General features: G+C 37.0%; 1 protein-coding gene across 1 annotated transcript in view; it reads right to left on the reverse strand.

Moving 5' to 3' along the window:
- The window catches only part of ptpn20 (protein tyrosine phosphatase non-receptor type 20), a 40,720-nt gene that overhangs the window by 140 nt on the left and 21,840 nt on the right, over window positions 1-18,740 (reverse strand). The window contains 13 exon segments of the mRNA XM_056471452.1: window positions 380-453; window positions 707-768; window positions 2,258-2,432; window positions 3,176-3,337; window positions 5,302-5,366; window positions 5,853-5,936; window positions 9,327-9,364; window positions 9,470-9,680; window positions 13,043-13,217; window positions 13,348-13,518; window positions 14,679-14,979; window positions 17,967-18,388; window positions 18,464-18,559. Of these exon segments, the coding sequence (XP_056327427.1) occupies window positions 380-453; window positions 707-768; window positions 2,258-2,432; window positions 3,176-3,337; window positions 5,302-5,366; window positions 5,853-5,936; window positions 9,327-9,364; window positions 9,470-9,680; window positions 13,043-13,217; window positions 13,348-13,518; window positions 14,679-14,979; window positions 17,967-18,388; window positions 18,464-18,559 (2,036 nt within the window).

The raw sequence follows: 18,740 nt of genomic DNA on the forward strand, positions 1-18,740 counted from the left end.
CGGCACGCAGGCCAGCCTAACTAGGAGCCACAGCTGTGATTATTATTGGGCCTGTATTTTATCGTTGACTCTTTAGCGCCTCCCTGTGGCGGTTCCCTGTGAGAGCTATGTTAAGAAAAAAACAAACACAAACAGAATAAAACAAAAACTTCAATGAAATTCAGTCCTCATGACTTGACTTATTTTCAGTCACGACATGTTATAAACGTATGAATATTTGCTTGTTTTAATGTTTGACCCAGTGTCAGATAATTCAGAGCACGCTACAAACTTTCAGGTGTCCTACTGTACAATACCCCCTCAGCACTCGAAGTGATAGATGTCATCATACGGCAGCAGGATTAACAAAAAATTAGGAAGATAATTAAACGACACTCACTTTTCTTGTAGCATGTCTGTGACTCCCAGAGACGGACAACACCTCTGACAGGTAGGTGTACAGTTTCGACTTTCCTACAGGCAAGAGATAGAAAGAAAAAGGAGAAAGAGAGAGAAAGAGGAGACAAGTGATGAGTTAACATACTGTCATCTGAGTTTCCTCTGGAGGCGGTGCTTGCTAATTAATTTCATGGAGAAGCTCTCTGGGTGCTGGAACTTGTCACGCTCTAGATCAACTTTTTGTAATCTGTAATTTACTGGATTCGGTCATCATCTCAATGTTGTAATGTACACGCTCACATTAAAAATAACAGTGAAAAACATATACCTGCTCACATTCAGGACAGTCTGAGTGGAAAGACACGTGATCTGGATGTGCTTCAGTTTGTGCTGTAATAAAAGAAGCATCATCTCAAAGGTGACCATTAAACAAGAGTCATTTCTAGTGGTTGAGTTGTGTAGTGTTTTTGACAGAAGTGTTTATGCAGATTTATAAAATGGCTGGCTAATATGAAAACTGAATAATACGATTAACTAATTAACTTCAATAGTGTCACATACAGCTGAAGTCAGAACTATTAGCTCACCTTTGAACTTTTTTTTCTTTTTTAAATATTTCCCAAATGATGTTTAACAAAGCAAGGAAATTTTCACAGTATATCTGATAATATTTTTTATTCTGGAGAAAGTCTTATTTGTTTTATTTCAGCTAGAATAAAAGCAGTTTTAAATTTTTTTTAAATGCATTTAAGGTCAAAATTATTAGCCCTTTTAAGCTATTTTTTGTTCAATAGTCTACAGAACAAACCATCGTTATACAATAACTTGCCTAATTACCCTAACCTGCCTAGCTAACCTAATTATCCTAATTAAGCCTTAAAATGTCACTTTAAGCTGTAAAGAAGTGTCTTGAAAAATATCTAGTCAAATATTATTTACTGTCATCATGGCAAAGATAAAATTAATCAGTTTTTAGAAATGAGTTATTAAAACTAAAAATCTTCTCTCCGTTAAACAGATATTGGGGAAAAAAATAAACAGGGGGCTAATAATTTAGGGGGGGCTAATAATTCTGACTTCAACAGTATATTAATATTGAAATCATTTTAATCTGTTTTTCAGATAATAGTTATAATAATATGAAAAAAGTCATGCTCACCAGAAATATTAATGAATGAATTAATTAATTAATTAATGGATTCATTTGTTCAAATACAAATTTGACTATTTTATTTGTATTTTTTACACATTTTTTCTGTGATGTAAAATTGATTTTAGGTTTCACACGATCCTTCCGAAATTATTCTAGTAAACACATTATTATTGTAAATGCTATCAAGTATTATGCAGCTGATTACAACGAATACATGTATTCAGGATTATTAGATGAAGTGTATTTTTTAATTATTTGAAATTGAAATCTTGTGAAACATTTACTTATCTTATGTATCTTTAAGGACTTGTGCTGAACAAGTATTTAAGTAAAAAAATTAATAAATAAAATAAATCTTTCTATTCTCAAAACTTTGAAAAGCACATATTTTACATGATTTGTTTAATTTAAAGTTTACTTAAAGTTTATTATCGAAATACTGGTTTATTATCTATTGAGGATGCTACTGAAATTAATTACTGTATTAATTGAACTATATATTGTTCTATTTTCAATCAATACACTATTTATAAGGAATTGCTTTTCACAGGACATCTTACTGGTAAAAAGTGCTATAAAAAGCATAACTTTTGAAAAAAGTATTCTTTAACTAGATTGACTGCATCATTAATTATATTATATTTTAATGTTGCAGTCAATCTAATGTAATAGATGCTCCAGTACAGTGGAGGGATACCCGGAGCGGGTCGTATCAAGTTTGCTGACCTGCAGAATTCAGTGTGTTGAAATTCCCATGGGCCTCAGCGGGGTAGTTGGAAGCAGAGCAGGCTGACATGGGCAGGATGTCCCTACACACTGTCAGCTGAACTGAGCCCTCTGCCTTCCTCAAAATATCCACAACTTTACTATGGCTCAGTCCTGATACAATGATGCCATTAACCTGCACACACACACACACACACACACAGCTCTAATGTAAAAATCTGTGTTTACTTGTTACTTGCTTGCATGTTCTTAACCTGATTATGCTTCATAACTTAATGCATGTGCACATTTTGTAAATGTTTTAACCTGTCTTTACTTCATCAGAATAAGGTCTATCACAACTAGATTTTTGCCTTTTCCAACTTCACCTAGCATGCAAATACAATGAAAGGTTTTCTGTCAGATTATTGAAGTGTGCATTTGTGATATTTAACAGCCCAGCAAACACTTAATGTTCCCCAATATAAGTTTTTGGTTCCTGTTTGTTAATTTTTTCAAGAACCAAAAACTGACATTACGACAACATTCTTTTTAGGTTGTTTTGTAACCATAAAATAACCATACCAAAACATTGTAGGGTGTTTAAAAAATAAATAAAAAAACAACCTATAGAGAATGTTCCCTCATGGTTACTCTTAAGTAATTTTTTGCCACCATAAAATGTACGTTCCCAGGACGTTGTAGAATGGTTATCTAAAAACAACATACACAGAATGCTTCTTATAGATTATCTTTAGTTACATTAGCATTAGATACACAAATTAATATATTCAGGGGAAAATATTCTGATGCAATAATAAAGTCTTGCATGTAAACCAAGACAATGGGTTATTTTAGTTGATTATTATAGCTTGATTTGATTTGAGTTATCAGCGTATTAGCTGTGTGCATGTAAATGTGTTAAAGATTGACACATACCTCCAGAAGAATGTCACCCACTCGAAGACGACCATCCTGCTCAGCCACGCCCCCACAGCATATGTCCTTCACTCTCAGTGTGCTGCCATTGACTCCGCCCACTAGTGCAAAGCCCAGCCCACCACGATCAGGCTTGGTGAACTCCACCTGCAGGATACAGCTCTACAGGAAGAAGAGAAGAGGAACTGGGATAATTAGGCAAACTAAACAAAGGCCTTCTAAAGTACTGCACAGAAATCTTTATTGGATTTAGGATTAACACATTATTATAAGTAATGGAAATAGGTCCATTTGCTCAGATTAGTCAGATCAGTATTCAGGATGTGAGATTTTTTGGTTACACATCACAATTTGGTTTAATTTGTTAACATTAGTGTTATAAGATTTACAAATTAATAAATGCTGCAAAAAATGTTTTGTTTGTAGTTTATTTGTGAACAAAATTATAATGTTCATTAGTTCATGATAAATAATTCTAACAAATGAAACCTTATTGTAAGGTGTTATCAAAATCTTCACTGTAAAACATTTCACTTGGTTAAACTTACAAACTGAAGTTCACCAGCTGCCTTAAAAATGTGTCAACTCAACTTAGAGAGATTTTTTGTTTTAACTTAAGATGTTGAGTTTTAGTTAAATATATTGTAAACCTCAACACCTTAGGTTGAAACAAAGAATCTCTCTAAGTTGAATTGACTCAATTTTTTTAAGGCAGCTGGTAAACTTGAGTTTGTACGTTTAACCAATGTGAAACATTTTATAGTGTTGATAAACTTCTCGCCAAAATGTTTAGCTTTTACTGTTCTATCATCACAAACTATGTGGATATACACATTGAAGTCTAAATTATTAGCCCTCATCGGAAATTTTAATTCTTTTGAAAATATTTCCCAGGTGCCATATAACAGAGTAAAGATATTTTCATAACTCATTTATTCTTTACTTATAAGTCAATAACTCCTTTCTATTAACTTATTTCTTTTGTCTTTGCCATGATGATATAATATTTGACTAGTTTAGCAGTTCCCAAACTTTTTAGCCCCAAAATAACAATTCCAGTGACTCACGACCTCCACTATCCTCGAAGGTGGTTATAAACATACAAACATTGCATACAGTGTAGCAGTCTAACAACCATATTTAGTTTTTTATAGTCATTATTAATTTCTTTAGGAAATTTTGATTTGGAGATCATCCTCCATGTTCAGTTGTGGCCTTTTTTATGTAGACGAGTGTGTAAAGGTGTCAAAGTTAAGCATTGGGCCATAAAATCAATCTGCTGCATCTGACACTATTGCTGTGTCATTAATAGAACATAAACAACCCAGGGGTTGCAATCCAATAGAAAAAAAAGAAAGGCTGATGGCTATTTATGCCCATGTTGTTTTTTTATGTAACTAAATAGTATTTTATCTTCTAGGTTATGGATAAAATATGGTAATTCTAATAGTTTAATAATATTTATGAGACTTTTGGATATCACCAAGCGACCCCTGCTCATTGTCTTGCGACCCCCACTTTGGAAGCCACTGGACTAGTTATTTTGCAGGAGTGCAAAGGTTTAACTATGTTTTTTAGGTTAACTACAGTAGGCAAGTAAGGTTGATTAATTAGGCATTGGACAACAGTGTTTTGTTGTTTAGCCAAAAAAATTATAATTTCTTTAGAAGGCTAGTAATATTGACTTTAAAACGATTATACTTTTTTTACATTTTATATTCCAGCCAAACTAAAAGAAGTAAAACTTTCTCCCGAAGAAAAGACTTTATGAACTACTGGGAAAATTGAATTCAAATTGAATTGAATTGAATTTTTTACTGTTCAGTCACAGTATATATGGCATACAACATTTCATACAGTTATAGTAAATGGCAAAGTGTCAGTGTTTTCATATAGGCCTATGAAAAAAAGACAAGTGGATCTAAACAAGCAACTGCTCTCCTTTTCCAGGAAAGCTTTATCGAATCCCATTCTGAATAGTGTAATATTAATGAATTATGAATCCAGTGCTGATGATGATTACACATGTACTGTATTTAGAGGTGAATGAAAGAGATTACAAAGCAAGGGTCACATTACAGTCCATGCCATCAGTCTGAAACAAGGCAGAGAGACAAAAAACATACCTCCTGCTCCGCTGTGACCGACAGCCTCTTCCTGAACGACATGGCACTGTCAGCGACTGCTTTAACTGAAACACAAACAAGAAATATTTTGTCTTAAAAAAATTCTACTAATTCATATTTTAAGAACTGTAGAAATGAAAGACATCAAAAACAAATGCAAATCAACCCAAGCATCACACCACATAATATTCTTCCAACTAAAAAGAAAAGCAAGTGTAAAGCAATGAAAAACAATTCCCAAACTCACAAATGCCCCCCTCCTGTGCTGCCATACCAGCGGCAGGCGTGTTGATGCCACTAAAGGTAAACTATGTCTGCTTTTTGAAGCTCTTTCGGACCTCCTGGCCAGCGGTTTCCTAGCAACCCGGATGCCCACGAGATGAGCTGGCCTTTATTCATCAGACACAGCGAAAGCGCACTTTGATCGGCCAGTGGAGGCCATGTCCCTTGCTAATAATTAATCCTGCACCCGCTGCCCTCTAAGCAGGACATGCCATGTCTGTCAGTGCAGATCTACTGCCACAGAGACACAAGAAACCAAAGGGCTTTACCGTCTGCAAGAGCTGAATGCACGTCAGGTGACATGGGCTCCTCCAGGTGAGGGAAACCTTTCTTCTCTTTCCATTCAAACAAACCTGAAGAAAGGAAATGGTCAGGAATAAACTCATTTCGTTTTAAAATGATTATTTATCCCACAAGCAATTAAGTTTTTATTAAGTTTAAGTTTAATAAATAAGTTTTTATTAGTTGATGGTCAGTAGACTAGATATTTTATTATATTAGTATATTGCTTTTATAAGTATCTATATATTCAGGTAGGTATTTATATACCTAATGTGAATCAAATGACAGAGCAAGTATATGCTGCAAATATCATCTCATTACAAGGATGAATAAACTGGACTTGACTAAACCAATTTGTTTCGTTTTTTTAAATATGATGTTTCAGAAATATATCTGAAAACCATTACACATTATATATTTTGATAGAGTGATTTTTATGGTATTGTTATTAAATTAATATTAGACATTCAAATAAATTTTTTGATAAATGGCAAGCATTTAGTAATGATTAAATTACACACTGGCCACTTTATTAAGTACACCTGTCCAACTGCTTGTTAACTCAAATTTCTAATCAGTTAATCACATGGCAGCAACTTAATGCATTAAGGCATATAGACATGGTGAAGACAATCTGCTACAGTTCAAACCGTGCATCAGAATAAGGAAGAAAGGTGAATGACTTTAAACGATCTCTAGAATTTACAGAGAATGGTGTGAAAAAAGAAAATATGCAGTGAGCGGCAGTTTTGTGGGCGCACAGGTCAGAGGAGAATGGCCAGACTGGTTCGAGCTAATAGAAAGGCAACAGTAACTCGAATAACCACTCGTTACAACATTTCCAACCTTGAGGCAGAAGGGCTACAGCAGCAGAAGACCACACTGGGTGCCAATCCTGTCAGCTAAGAACAGGAAACTGAGGTTACAACTCGCACAGGCTCAACAAAAGTGCACAAAGACAAGATTGGAAAAACGTTGCCTGGTCTGATGAGTCTCGATTTCTGCTGCAACATTCGGATGGTAGGGTCAGAATTGGACGTCAAAAACATTAAACCATGGATCCATTCTGCCTTGTATTAATGGTTCAGGCTGGTGGTAGTGGTTTTGTGGTTTGGGGGTATTTTCTTGGCACACTTTGGGCTCTTTAATACAGTTGAGCATGTTGTCAATGCCACAGCCTACCTGAGTATTGTTGCTGACCATGTCAATCTCTTTATGACCACAGTGTATGGGATATTCTGATTTACTTCCAGCAGGATAACACGTCATGTCATAAAGCGCAAATCATCTCCGACTGGTTTCTTGAACAAGACAATGAGGAATCTCTGTCCAAAATCTCTGAGGAATATTTTCAAGACCTTATTGAATCTATGCCAAGGAGGATTAAGCCAGTCCTGAAGGCAAAAGAGGGTCCAACCCAGTACTAGTAAGGTGAACCTAATAAAGTGGCCGGTGAGTGTATAATAATAATTGTTCTCTCTTAAGTAAGTTAGTCAGTGTCTTACGCAACTGCATAGCAACAGCACAGCAATCACGTCAACAGGTTTTACACAGGCAAGCTCCGATAACATTTTAATGAGATGAATAGTTTGACATTTTTCTATTTGTTCTATTTGGTGTACATATCAGTGGATAAATTGAGTAAGGCAAAATTTAAGTTCACAATTATTGATTTAAATACTCGAGTCTCACCTACATTAAAATGATTTCAAAATTCCAAGAACTATTTCAAACTCATCGTACTTTACCTAATCTGAGCAAAAATGGTGCTAAAATCCAAGCACATGCACCGCAATCCAAAATCGAGAGAATCACATATTAGTCCTGACAGGCACAGTGGTTAAAGTGCTCTAATAAGAGTTGACACTGAAAATGTGTTGATGTCCAGTGAAGCATGCAGTAAGAGCCCGGGCTGCTCCGGAGCACCACTTGAGCAGCTTTTCGTCTCATTTCTGTCACTTCAGACTAGGCTGAAACACGTCGATCACGACTGCCCTCTGCAGCCCAGCCGAAGCCTCCACGTGCCCAGAGCAAGAGAAAACACCCCACTGACTGCCAGAGCTGCCACCTCGCCCATGGGAAGGTTAAAGTCTATGTGTAACTCCACAGACTCCATAATACAAGCACACTCTCAAAATCATGTAATGAAAATATTTGTTGTGTTCTGCTTCCATCTGGAATAGAAAGTTTTCTGATCAAAATTGGACCAAGACATATTATTTATCCAGCTACAGCATTTCCACCTAATATTAACACATTTATAAGCATCTCTTGTGACCACCAGAGGCCGCTGTCGACTGACTGACTGACTGACTGACCGACTAAACCCAACTGACAGTGTTTTCAAAAGCAGTCGAGAAAAAAAAGACCTCGCAGCCGCCTGATTTTTACCATGTTTTCAGATCTTACCATGATCTCACCTTTACTTAATTTAATTTTTTTTTTGCCTTTTGTTTTTGTTTTACCTGCTTTCTTGAACCGTTCTTTGCCAGATTTGAATCCCGTTGTCGCTCAACTCCTCTCTGACATATGTGGCGAGCTACTAGGCAAACTGGTAAAAACGAAAAAGCTGTCCACATGGAGGTAAGAGGTCAGCTGGAAACGCTAAATCAAACAGAAACCATCTGCGGCATCATATCGCCCCGTAGCGATCATTTTGCAGCCATACGTTCCTACATAATTCGTGCTCTCCAGAAATGTATATGGGGGTACGTTTTCACAATGAGCCAGTTTGCAACCGCCGTTAAATGATCGATGGCTTATGATCGAGTGAAAAAGGACGCTAAACATAAAGGATCTGGACGTCAGTTATGATTGTAATACTAAAGTATGTTTTATATGAATATCTTGTCTGGGCATGGTTTCTTAGAGCACATTTCATTTATTCATTCATTTTCTTTGCGGCTTAGTCCCTTTAATAATCAGGGGTTGCCACAATGGAATGAACAACTTATCCAGCGTATGTTTTACACAGTGGATGCCCTTCCAGCCACAACCCAACACTGGGAAATATCCATAAACTCTTGCATTCACACTCATACACTACGGACAATTTAGCTAACCCAATTCACCCATTCGGCATGTCTTTGGACTGGGGTGGAAACCAGAGCACCCGGAGGAAACTCACGCGAACACAGAGAGAACATGCAAACTCCACACAGAAATGCCAACTGACCCAGCCGAGGTTGAACCATTGACCTTCTTGCTGTGAGGTGATTGTTCTACCCACTGCACCATCGTGACACCAAGCACATTTCATAATGATCATCACATATAAACTTTTGTTGCCTGTTCATTTACAGTATGGTCTAATGCATTTTTAACTAAATCTGGAATTGGTTGAAAGTGGATATGTTTGAAGCATCATCCAAAAAATACATTTTTACCTCATATAAAAAATATAATTTTTTTTAGAAAAAATTGTCACAATAATTCAAGCAGATCTGCAAAATCAAACATACCATTCCATTTATCTCGTGGTATCACTGGTTGATCATCTCTGGAAAAAAGAATGAGAAAAAAAACCTTTAACTCAACAAATGACAAAAGGAAACACTGAGACATTGTATAATTAATGCTGCTTTTGATCATACTCCAATCTCACCTCATGGCTTTGAATCTGACTTTGCGTGGGGAGCTCTCACACACTTTCACAGCATCCTCCAGCGTCATTCCCAGAGTACATCTCCCACATATGTAAACAATCTTGTCATTGGGCTGAATGGTGCCCTCCTCGCTAGCAGGAGAGCTCAGCACCACCTCCTGCACATAAATTCCTTGCCGTTTGCTTCCAATTCCTCCTGTTAGCTTAATACCTGCACAGACAAATGCAAAATAATTTTTAAATTAAAATTAAAATTAAAATTATAAATAAAAATACCCCTTCAGCATAAGCAGAAAAACAATCTGTTCTATCAGAACAATTTCACAAACTGTACATGAGTTGTAACAATAAGTAAAATGATAAAAAGACATGGACAAAATGACAAAAACACAAATATAACATTTTTGCCTACTTAAAATAGTTCACCCAAAAATGAAAATGTACTCAGTATTTACTCACCCAAACATTGGTTCCAAACCTTTATGACTTTCTATTTTCTTTTGAACACTAAAAAAAATATTTTGAAGAAAGCTAAAACCCTATAACCATAGACATCTATACTAGGAAAAACAAATATTATTTAAGTGGTTTGAAACTTTCTTTAATGTAGCATCTTTTGTGTTCAACAGAAGAAAAAACTCACGTGGGTCAGGATCAAGTGAGTTGTTTGTAAATGATGACAGGATTTTCAGTTTTGGGTGAACTATCCCTTTAAATAATAGCTACTATAAAATATAAGCAGGCTAATTTTATTATTGTACATTTTGACATACTTTAGTGTCTCGGTTTAACAGGATACATTTTATAAACAGTAATGTTCAATTCTGGCACCCCTCCTGCTTAACCTTTACAGTATATGCTGCCACTGAGCCAAATAATGAGAAAAAACCAAATCTCCTACAACAGCTATCCTGATGAAAGTCACATCTACCTAGCCTTATTACATAATGACAACAGCCCCATTGACACCCTCTGCCAATACATTGATGAAATTAACATTTGGATGTGCCAAAACTTAAAAAAGAAAAACAAAAGTAAAAAGTTAAACAAAGAGAAAACTGAAGTGATTGCGTTTGGGAAAAGAGAGGAGGTTCTCAAGGTAAATGCATGGTAAATGGCTCTGTAAAGCATACACTTAGTGCACCACTTAGGGGGCTTCCACACAGGTTATGCATCTTGCTGATATACACTGTGAACATCAGCTACGCTAATTATTTTCTTTATTCTCCATTTCCACCTGGGGATACTCTTCCCGAGGCCCTCAGACTATGCAGAGTCACTGATTCGATCCAAGACCAACGACGAGATGATCCCAAGGTTTCCATATCCTGGACCTGGCCGAATCCTGAACAACTACTGCGATGGTCATGGAAGAGTGGAGAACATGAGACTGTTTCCTATGACGCTCCAGAGACAGACGAGTCTTCGCTGAGGCCAGCTTCCAGCCTCCGCCACTGAGACTGCAGCTCTGCACAAGACGTTTGGCCAGCGGAGAAATTAAAATGGTCGTGCCCAACTGAGCCTGGTTTCTCTCAAGGTTTTTTTTCTTCACTTCCGCCTTTAGTGAAGTTTTTTTTCCCTCTCCGCTGTCGCCACTGGCTTGCATGGTTCAGGATCTGTAGAGCTGCGCATCGTTGGATTTGCTCTTCAATATTTGGACTCTCAGTAGTGATTATTAAACCACACTGAACTGAGCTAAACTGAACTGAACTTAAACACTACAAACTGAACTACACTGTTCCTATTTACTGTGACCTTTTATGTGAAGCTGCTTTGACACAATCTACATTGTATAAGCGCTATACAAATAAAGGTGAATTGAATAAGGGTCAAATAACAAAAACAAGGTCAAGAATTTTGGTGTGATTCTGGAGTCAGATCTGAGTTTCAGTATTCATGTCAAAGCAGTCAGTAAATCAGCATCCTATCATCTCAAAAACATTGCAAGAATTAGATGCTTTGTTTCCAGTGAGCACTTGTTCATGCTTTTATCAGCAGCAGGGTGGATTACTGTAACGGCCTCCTCACTGGCCTTCCCAAAAAGACAGTCAGACAGTTGCACAGAGCACATCACACCTGTCCTCAGGTCTTTATACTGGCTCCCAGTTACATTCAGAATAGATTTTAAAGTATTAATACTTGTCTATAAATCACTAAATGGCCTAGGACCTCAATACATTACAGATATGCTCACTGAATACAAACTTAACAGATCACTCAGATGTTTAGGGTCATATAACTAGAAATTCCAAGTGTTCAGTCAAAGCAGGGTGAATCGGCCTTAAGCTACTATGCCCCCCGCAGCTGGAATCAGCTTCCAGAAATGATCAGACGTGCTCCAACATTAGGTACATGAAAATCCAGACTGAAAGCTCATCTGTTTAGCTGTGCCTTTACTGAATGAGCACTGTGCTACCTCCGACAACATTGTGTCTTTCTTTTCTTTTGCATTGTCTCTTTTATTGCTGTTTATGTAAAGCACGTTGAATTGCCACTGGGTATGAAATGTGCTATATAAATAAACCTACCTTGCCTAATACTTTCGTAATTATCTTTAAAACATTTTATTAATAGTCTGGAAATTACCAATAATTGATTAGATTGTATTTAAGGTATGAACATGACTTTATTCTTTGAATTTCAAGCTACGTGAAAAATGAGAAACATTAAGCTTTACATTAAAATAAAAAAATCAATCAGTCTTCAAGTCCACCAGTGAACTTTACACATTCATTCATTCATTTTCCTTTGGCTTAGTGCCTTTATTAATCAGGGGTTGCCAAAGCGGAATGAATTCCCAACTTATCCAGCATATGTTTTACACAGTGGATGCCCTTACAGCTACAACCCAGTACTGGGAAACATCCATACACACTCATTCACACACATACACTATGGCCAAATCAGTTTTTTCAATTCACCTGTACCACATGCCCTTGGACTGTGGGAGAAACCAGAGCACCCGAAGAAAACCCACACAAACACGGGGAGAACACGCAAACTCCATACAGAAACGGCAACTGGCTCAGCTGGGGCTCAAACCAGTGATCTTCTTGCTATGAGGCGACAGTGCTAACCCCTGAGCCACCGAACTTTACACATTACTTCTATTCATTTCTGTAATCATCTGGTCAAAATAGAGCCAGATATAGCCTTTCTCTAAAGTTCCAATTCCATGACCATCTGGCACCAATCCTTTTTGCTTTTGGTTCTAGTCTGATACTCCAGTTTAACTGACTATCTTTAATTCAAATGAACAAATAAATAAATAATAAAAATAACAACATTTAAGTGTACACCGAAACTCAAAGTAACCTAAACCTCTCCATGTTTTGACCCAGCTTGAAATAAACACAAAGAAAGCTGTCTGTCTCTTTTTACAGCTCAATACTCATTCTTTTATATTATCATATTAATGTTAAATCATCTTTGAGAGAAAGGGGCTTCCTCTTTGCCCTTTACAGTACATACAGTATAGGGAAGACTGGAGTCAGAAGATTGCAAGTTCCAGAATATTCATTTTTCTAATGCTCTCTCTCTTTTGAATTGGCCTGTTATCATGCACTTGCTCACCCAGTTGTCCAGATGGAGTCTTGGAAATGATGATGTCCTGGAGGGTGTCAGGAGGTGGTGGAGGGAGCAGATTTTGCACAGCTCTGCCCAGCACCATGTGCAGTCTTTTGGAGGAGCACCTGAGGATGCTTATTGCCACGTCATCTGTCACGCTGGTCACATTATGACCATTCACCTAAGAGTACAAAGAGACAATGTTAATTCAGTCAGCTGGAACTGTTTACAGTCAGCCCCACTGACTATCAAAAATCAAACCCTCTGAATGGGACAGTCATAACTGTGAATGTGTGTGGAAAAGCATGTACCATGATAAGCCTGTCTCCTGCCCTCAGCCTGCCATCTGCTTTGGCTGGATTATCCAGGACATCCTGGACATAATAGCAGTTGTCCAATTTACTCCTGGTTATTGTAAAACCGAAGCTTCCACACCAGGATTTGGTCAGTGAGACGGTCAGTTCAAACTCCTTGAACACGTCCTGAAAGGGGACAAGAAGAAATGTGTTTGTGAACAACATAGCTAAGCTTGTGCACCACCTAGACCATCATTAATAATAAGATTACACAATTAATTTGAATGGTTCCCTTTAGACTTTAATTTCATAGACTTTTATTTTGACGGTGCAACTACTACATCTAGCAGCCATTAAAATGGTAGTAGACTGTGTGAATAATATCTATATTTTGATAGCTCTCCAACTTGCATTCATCTAATTTAAGTAACTTTCAATGTGCATGTCAACTTATTTTACTAAATCTAACCTAACAGTCTACTAATACTGTAAGACAGGGATTTTCAAACTTTTAGATGCCACAGACCCCCAAATACCAACAACCATTATCATTATTATAACTCCGAAATATTTAGTTTCTTTAGTACATTTTATATACATTCACTTTATTAGCTACACCTTACTAGTACCATGTTGGACCCCCTTTCGCCTTCAGAACTGTCTTAATCCTTCAAGGCATAGATTCAACAAGGTACTGGAAATATTCCTTAGAGATTTTGGTCCATATAGACATGATAGCATCACGCAGTTGCTGCAGACTTGACAGCTGCACATCCATGATGTGAATCTCTCGTTTCACCACATCCCAATTGAGATCTTGTGACTGTGGAGGCCATTTGAGTACAGTGAACTCATTGTTAGGTTCAAGAAACCAGTCTGAGATGATTGGCATTATCCTGCTGGAAGTAGCCATCAGAAAATGGGTAGACTGTGGTCATAAAGGGATGGACATGGTCAGCAACAATACTCAGCTAGGCTGTGGCGTTGACATGATGCTCAATTGGTACTGATGGCCCAAAGTGTGCCAAGAAATGTGTGCCATGTCTACAGGCCTATAAGCATTGAGTTGCTGCCATGTTAGTGGCTGAATAGAAGCTTACGTCAACAAGCAGTTGGACAGGTGTATCTAAAAAAGTGGCCGGTGACTGTACATTTAGTATTATTTTTTACATTTAGTATAATTTTATACATTTGTTTATTTAATTCAAATTATTATTTTTAATTCAATAAAATCTCATTTAGATCATTTCTTTGAATATAATTTAATTGTATTCATTTTTTTATTATTACAATTAACAATTAAAGTGTATTCCAGAACTTTGCACATAAATATGATCAGGCTTCACCCTTCTGGGATCTTCATCATCCTCTTCGTCATCATCATCCCAGCCGTTGTTGCTAGGTTTGGCAGGAGGCTCTGCTGGAGATGCTGCTTGAATGGCTTGCTGGTATGTAGGAGGTGTGTTCAGCAGTGATGGAGAAAGTGCAGGTACAGGAGGAGGAGCTTCAATGGAGACTGCAGTGCTGCTGCTCGGGGGAGATGGAGCCGTGGTGCTGATGGTCAGGTATTCTTCGCCAGCAGTGACGGTCAGACCATCAGCTGTGAAACTTATCACGTTCTCTTCCACTCCTTCATCATTCACATGACTGTGGAGAGATAATGTGAAGTTATGTTTGTTCGTGCAAATGTATTTGAACAATCGATCATGACTATTTTTTGAATGAAGCAATCAAGAAATCATATAAACCACATGCAAAAGGTGAGAAAGGATTTTGTTGATTGCTTTTTATTTATTTACATATACAAAAAGTAGCTATGCAGCTTTTGAAATCTCTTTTGTACAATTTGGAAAGTATTTATAGCGCTTCACTTTTTCCACATTTTTCTGTTACAGCCTTATTACAAAATGGATTAAATTCATTTATTTACTCAAAAGTCTACACACAATACCCTAATGACAATGTGAAAGAAGATTTTTTGAAATTGTTGCAAATTTATTAATAATAAAAAAACTGAAAATCACATGTATATAAGTATTCACAGCCTTTGCTCAATACTTTGTTGATGCATTTTGGCAGCAATTACAGCCTCAAGTCTTTTTGAATATGATGCCACAAGCTTGGCACACCTGTCTTTGGGATTTTTTGCCTATTCCTCTTTGCAGTACCTCTCAAGCTCTATCAGGTTGGATAGGAAGCGACTGTGTACAGCAATTTTCAGATCTCTCCAAAGATATTCGATAGGATTTAGGTCTGGGCTCTGGCTGGGCCATTCAAGGAAATTCACCGAGTTGTTGTGAAGCCACTCCATTGATATTTTGGTGGTGTGCTTTGGGTCATTGTCCTGCTGGAAGATGAACTGTCACCCCAGTCTGAGGTCAAGAGCACGCTGAAGCAGGTTTTCATTCAGGATGTCTCTGTACATTTCGGCATTCATCTTTCCCTTTATCCTGAGTAGTCTTCCAGTTCCTGCTGCTGAAAAACATCCCCACAGCATGATGCTGCCACCACCATGCTTCACTGTAGGGATGGTACTAGCCTGGTGATGAGCAGTGCCTGGCTTTCTCCAAATGTAACGCCTGGCATTCACTCCAAAGAGTTCAATTCTAGTCTCGTTTCTCTAGTTTCTTATGGGCTGAGAGTCCTTCAGATGCCTTTTGGCAAATTCTAAGCGGAGAGTGGCTTCTGTGTGGCCACTCTACCATACAGGCCTGATTGGTGGATTGCTGCACAGATGGTTGTCCTTCTGTAAGGTTCTCCTCTCTCCACAGAAGAACGCTGGAGCTCAGACAGGGTGACCATCGGGTTATTAATCACCTCCCTGACTAAGGCCCTTCTCCCCGATCACTCAGCTTGATGGCCTGCCAGCTCTAGGAAGAGTCCTGGTGGTTCCACATATCTTCCACTTACGGATGATGGAGGCCACTGTGCTCATTGGAACTTTCAGAGCAGCAGAATTTTTTCTATAACCTTCCCCAGCCTGGTGCCTCAAGACAATCCTGTCTCAGAGGTCTACAGACAATTCCTTTGTCTTCATGCTTGGTTTGTGCTTTGACATGCACTGTCAACCCCGGGACCTTATATAGACAGGTGTATGCCTTTTCAAATCATGTCTAATCAACTGAATTTACCACAGGTGAACTCTGATTAAGCTGCTGAAACATCTCAAGAATGATCAGTGGAAACAGAATGTACCTGAGCTCAGTTTAGAGCTTCACTGCAAAGGCTGTGAATACTTATGTACATTTGGTTTTTCAGGCTTTTTATTTTAATAAATTTGCAACAATTTAAAAAAAAATCTTTTTTCACATTGTCATTATGGGTTATTGTGTGTAGAATTTTAAGGAAATATATGAATTTAATCCATTTTGGAATAAGGCTGTAATATAGAAAAATGTGGAAAAAGTGAAGCGCTATGAATACTTTCCGGGTGCGCTGTATATAGTATAGCTGCATATTAAACATTCAAATGATCTAACCATTTGCATTTCAATTGAAACACATCAAGGTTATAAGTTTTCTGTAGCTGTAGTTTTTATTTCGTTTTGACATTTTGTTTTCAAATTCAGTTAGTTTTAATTAGTTTTTAGAGGTAGATTTACAAGTTTATATTATTTTCAGTGTTAGTTTTAGTTTTTTCTTGTAAATAAGGATATTTTTTAGGTGCAAGATTCAAAATCATCAGAATAAATATTGTATAATAAAAAACAGAAATAATAAAATAATAAAATAACAGAAAAAAAACTTTATTGGGTACAAATGTGCAAAATTAATAATTTTAAGTCCATGTAACTTATTTAATTCTGTCACCGTCTTGTCCACTTGTTGTTTTTGTCACGGGAGCAACAGTGAGGATGACTGGAGGAAGACCAGCTTGGACAAAAACAAAGGACATTTTTGCTAAACTTTTAGTTAAGTTTCAGTTAGTTTTGTATGTACACAATACTGTTTCAGTTAGTTCTAGTTGTTTTAAATTTTACATTTTTATTTTATTTAATGAAAATTTAACAAACTTTTATTTTAGTTAATGAAAATGATTTTAAATGTTATTGTTTGTTTTTTTGTTCATTTTAGTTAACTATAATAACCTTGAACACATCATATCCCATTTATTGGTTTTGAATTTAGACTTCTGTTTAACGTAACTCATCAAAAAAATGTAGATTTCATAAAAAATATTTTTGTAAATAAACTTTTTAACATCATAATTAATAAAATAATATTTCTTGAACACCAAATCAGCATCTATGAATATTGTCCTAAGAATCATGTGACACTGAAGGTGATGACTGCTAAAATCAGCTTCATGTTAAGCTATACTGTATTTAAAAATTGGAAATTTTAAACTAATAATATTTCATAATATAGTTTTTTTTACTATATTTTTTACAGTATATCACATAAATAACAGCCTTGAAAAAAACTCTTTACATTTTTTTAAAATCCTAACGACCCCAAACTTTACCCCTAATGGCCCCAAACTTTAAAGTCTTCAAAACACAGAGATTTTGATTCCTCATAACCCAAATTTTGAATGATTACGTTATATTGTACAATGAGTATAGCAATGGTTAACCTATTATTATAATGATTAATTTATAGATTATAATGCATTAAAATATTCCGCCCTTTACCTGGTACATGCTGAGACATGGTTGCTTCCAGAGACAGTTGGTTCTAGTGACTCTTTCTGATGGGCTGTAATTGCCGTTTTAGGTGCTGCTGGGCTTAAAGCAGTGTTGGTTGTTGACCCTTTAAGAATGCCTGGTGTTGGGGGAGGAGTCGGAGGAGGAGGCAGGTCTTTCTTCTCATACTCCTCCACCAGAATGACATGAGGTTTTCTTTCTCCACCTTCAGCAGAAGATGGACGTGGAGGTAGAGGTGGAGGAATTGATTTATCGGTATCCAGCAGCTCATTCTCCTGGATTTCCTCAGGTGAAGCTTCTTTCTTAAGCCCCATCTCTATCGCCCGCCTCAAGAGGAGCTCACTGAAGTCTGGAGCCACAGACCTCACTTGTAGGTCGAGGGATCTGGATCTCAGTTCACGGGTTGGAACCTGTCAAAAAGGGATGCCAGTTTGAGATGTCAAATTTTTAGAATTGTTTTCGAACATGAAGGAAGAGAATGTTACCAGAAAGGTGTCAATATTTGTATGTTCATCCTGTGAAGGCCTGCAGATTGACAGTCTGATCTCAGATGGAGATTTTTGGAGGAGATGCAGAACCTCCTGTGGTAAAAGAAAGATGAAAATTACAGTAAATACATTTGGGGTTGAAAGATTAATTTAAAAAGAATTTTCTCATTTATGCTAGGCTGCATTTTTTACAGTACAGCAGTAATATTAGGAAAAATATATTACAATTTACTGTTGTCTTAAGTGTCATGTGATCATTCATAAGTCATTCTAA

Source organism: Danio aesculapii, chromosome 13 (assembly GCF_903798145.1).
Source record: "Danio aesculapii chromosome 13, fDanAes4.1, whole genome shotgun sequence".
Taxonomy (NCBI): domain Eukaryota; kingdom Metazoa; phylum Chordata; class Actinopteri; order Cypriniformes; family Danionidae; genus Danio; species Danio aesculapii.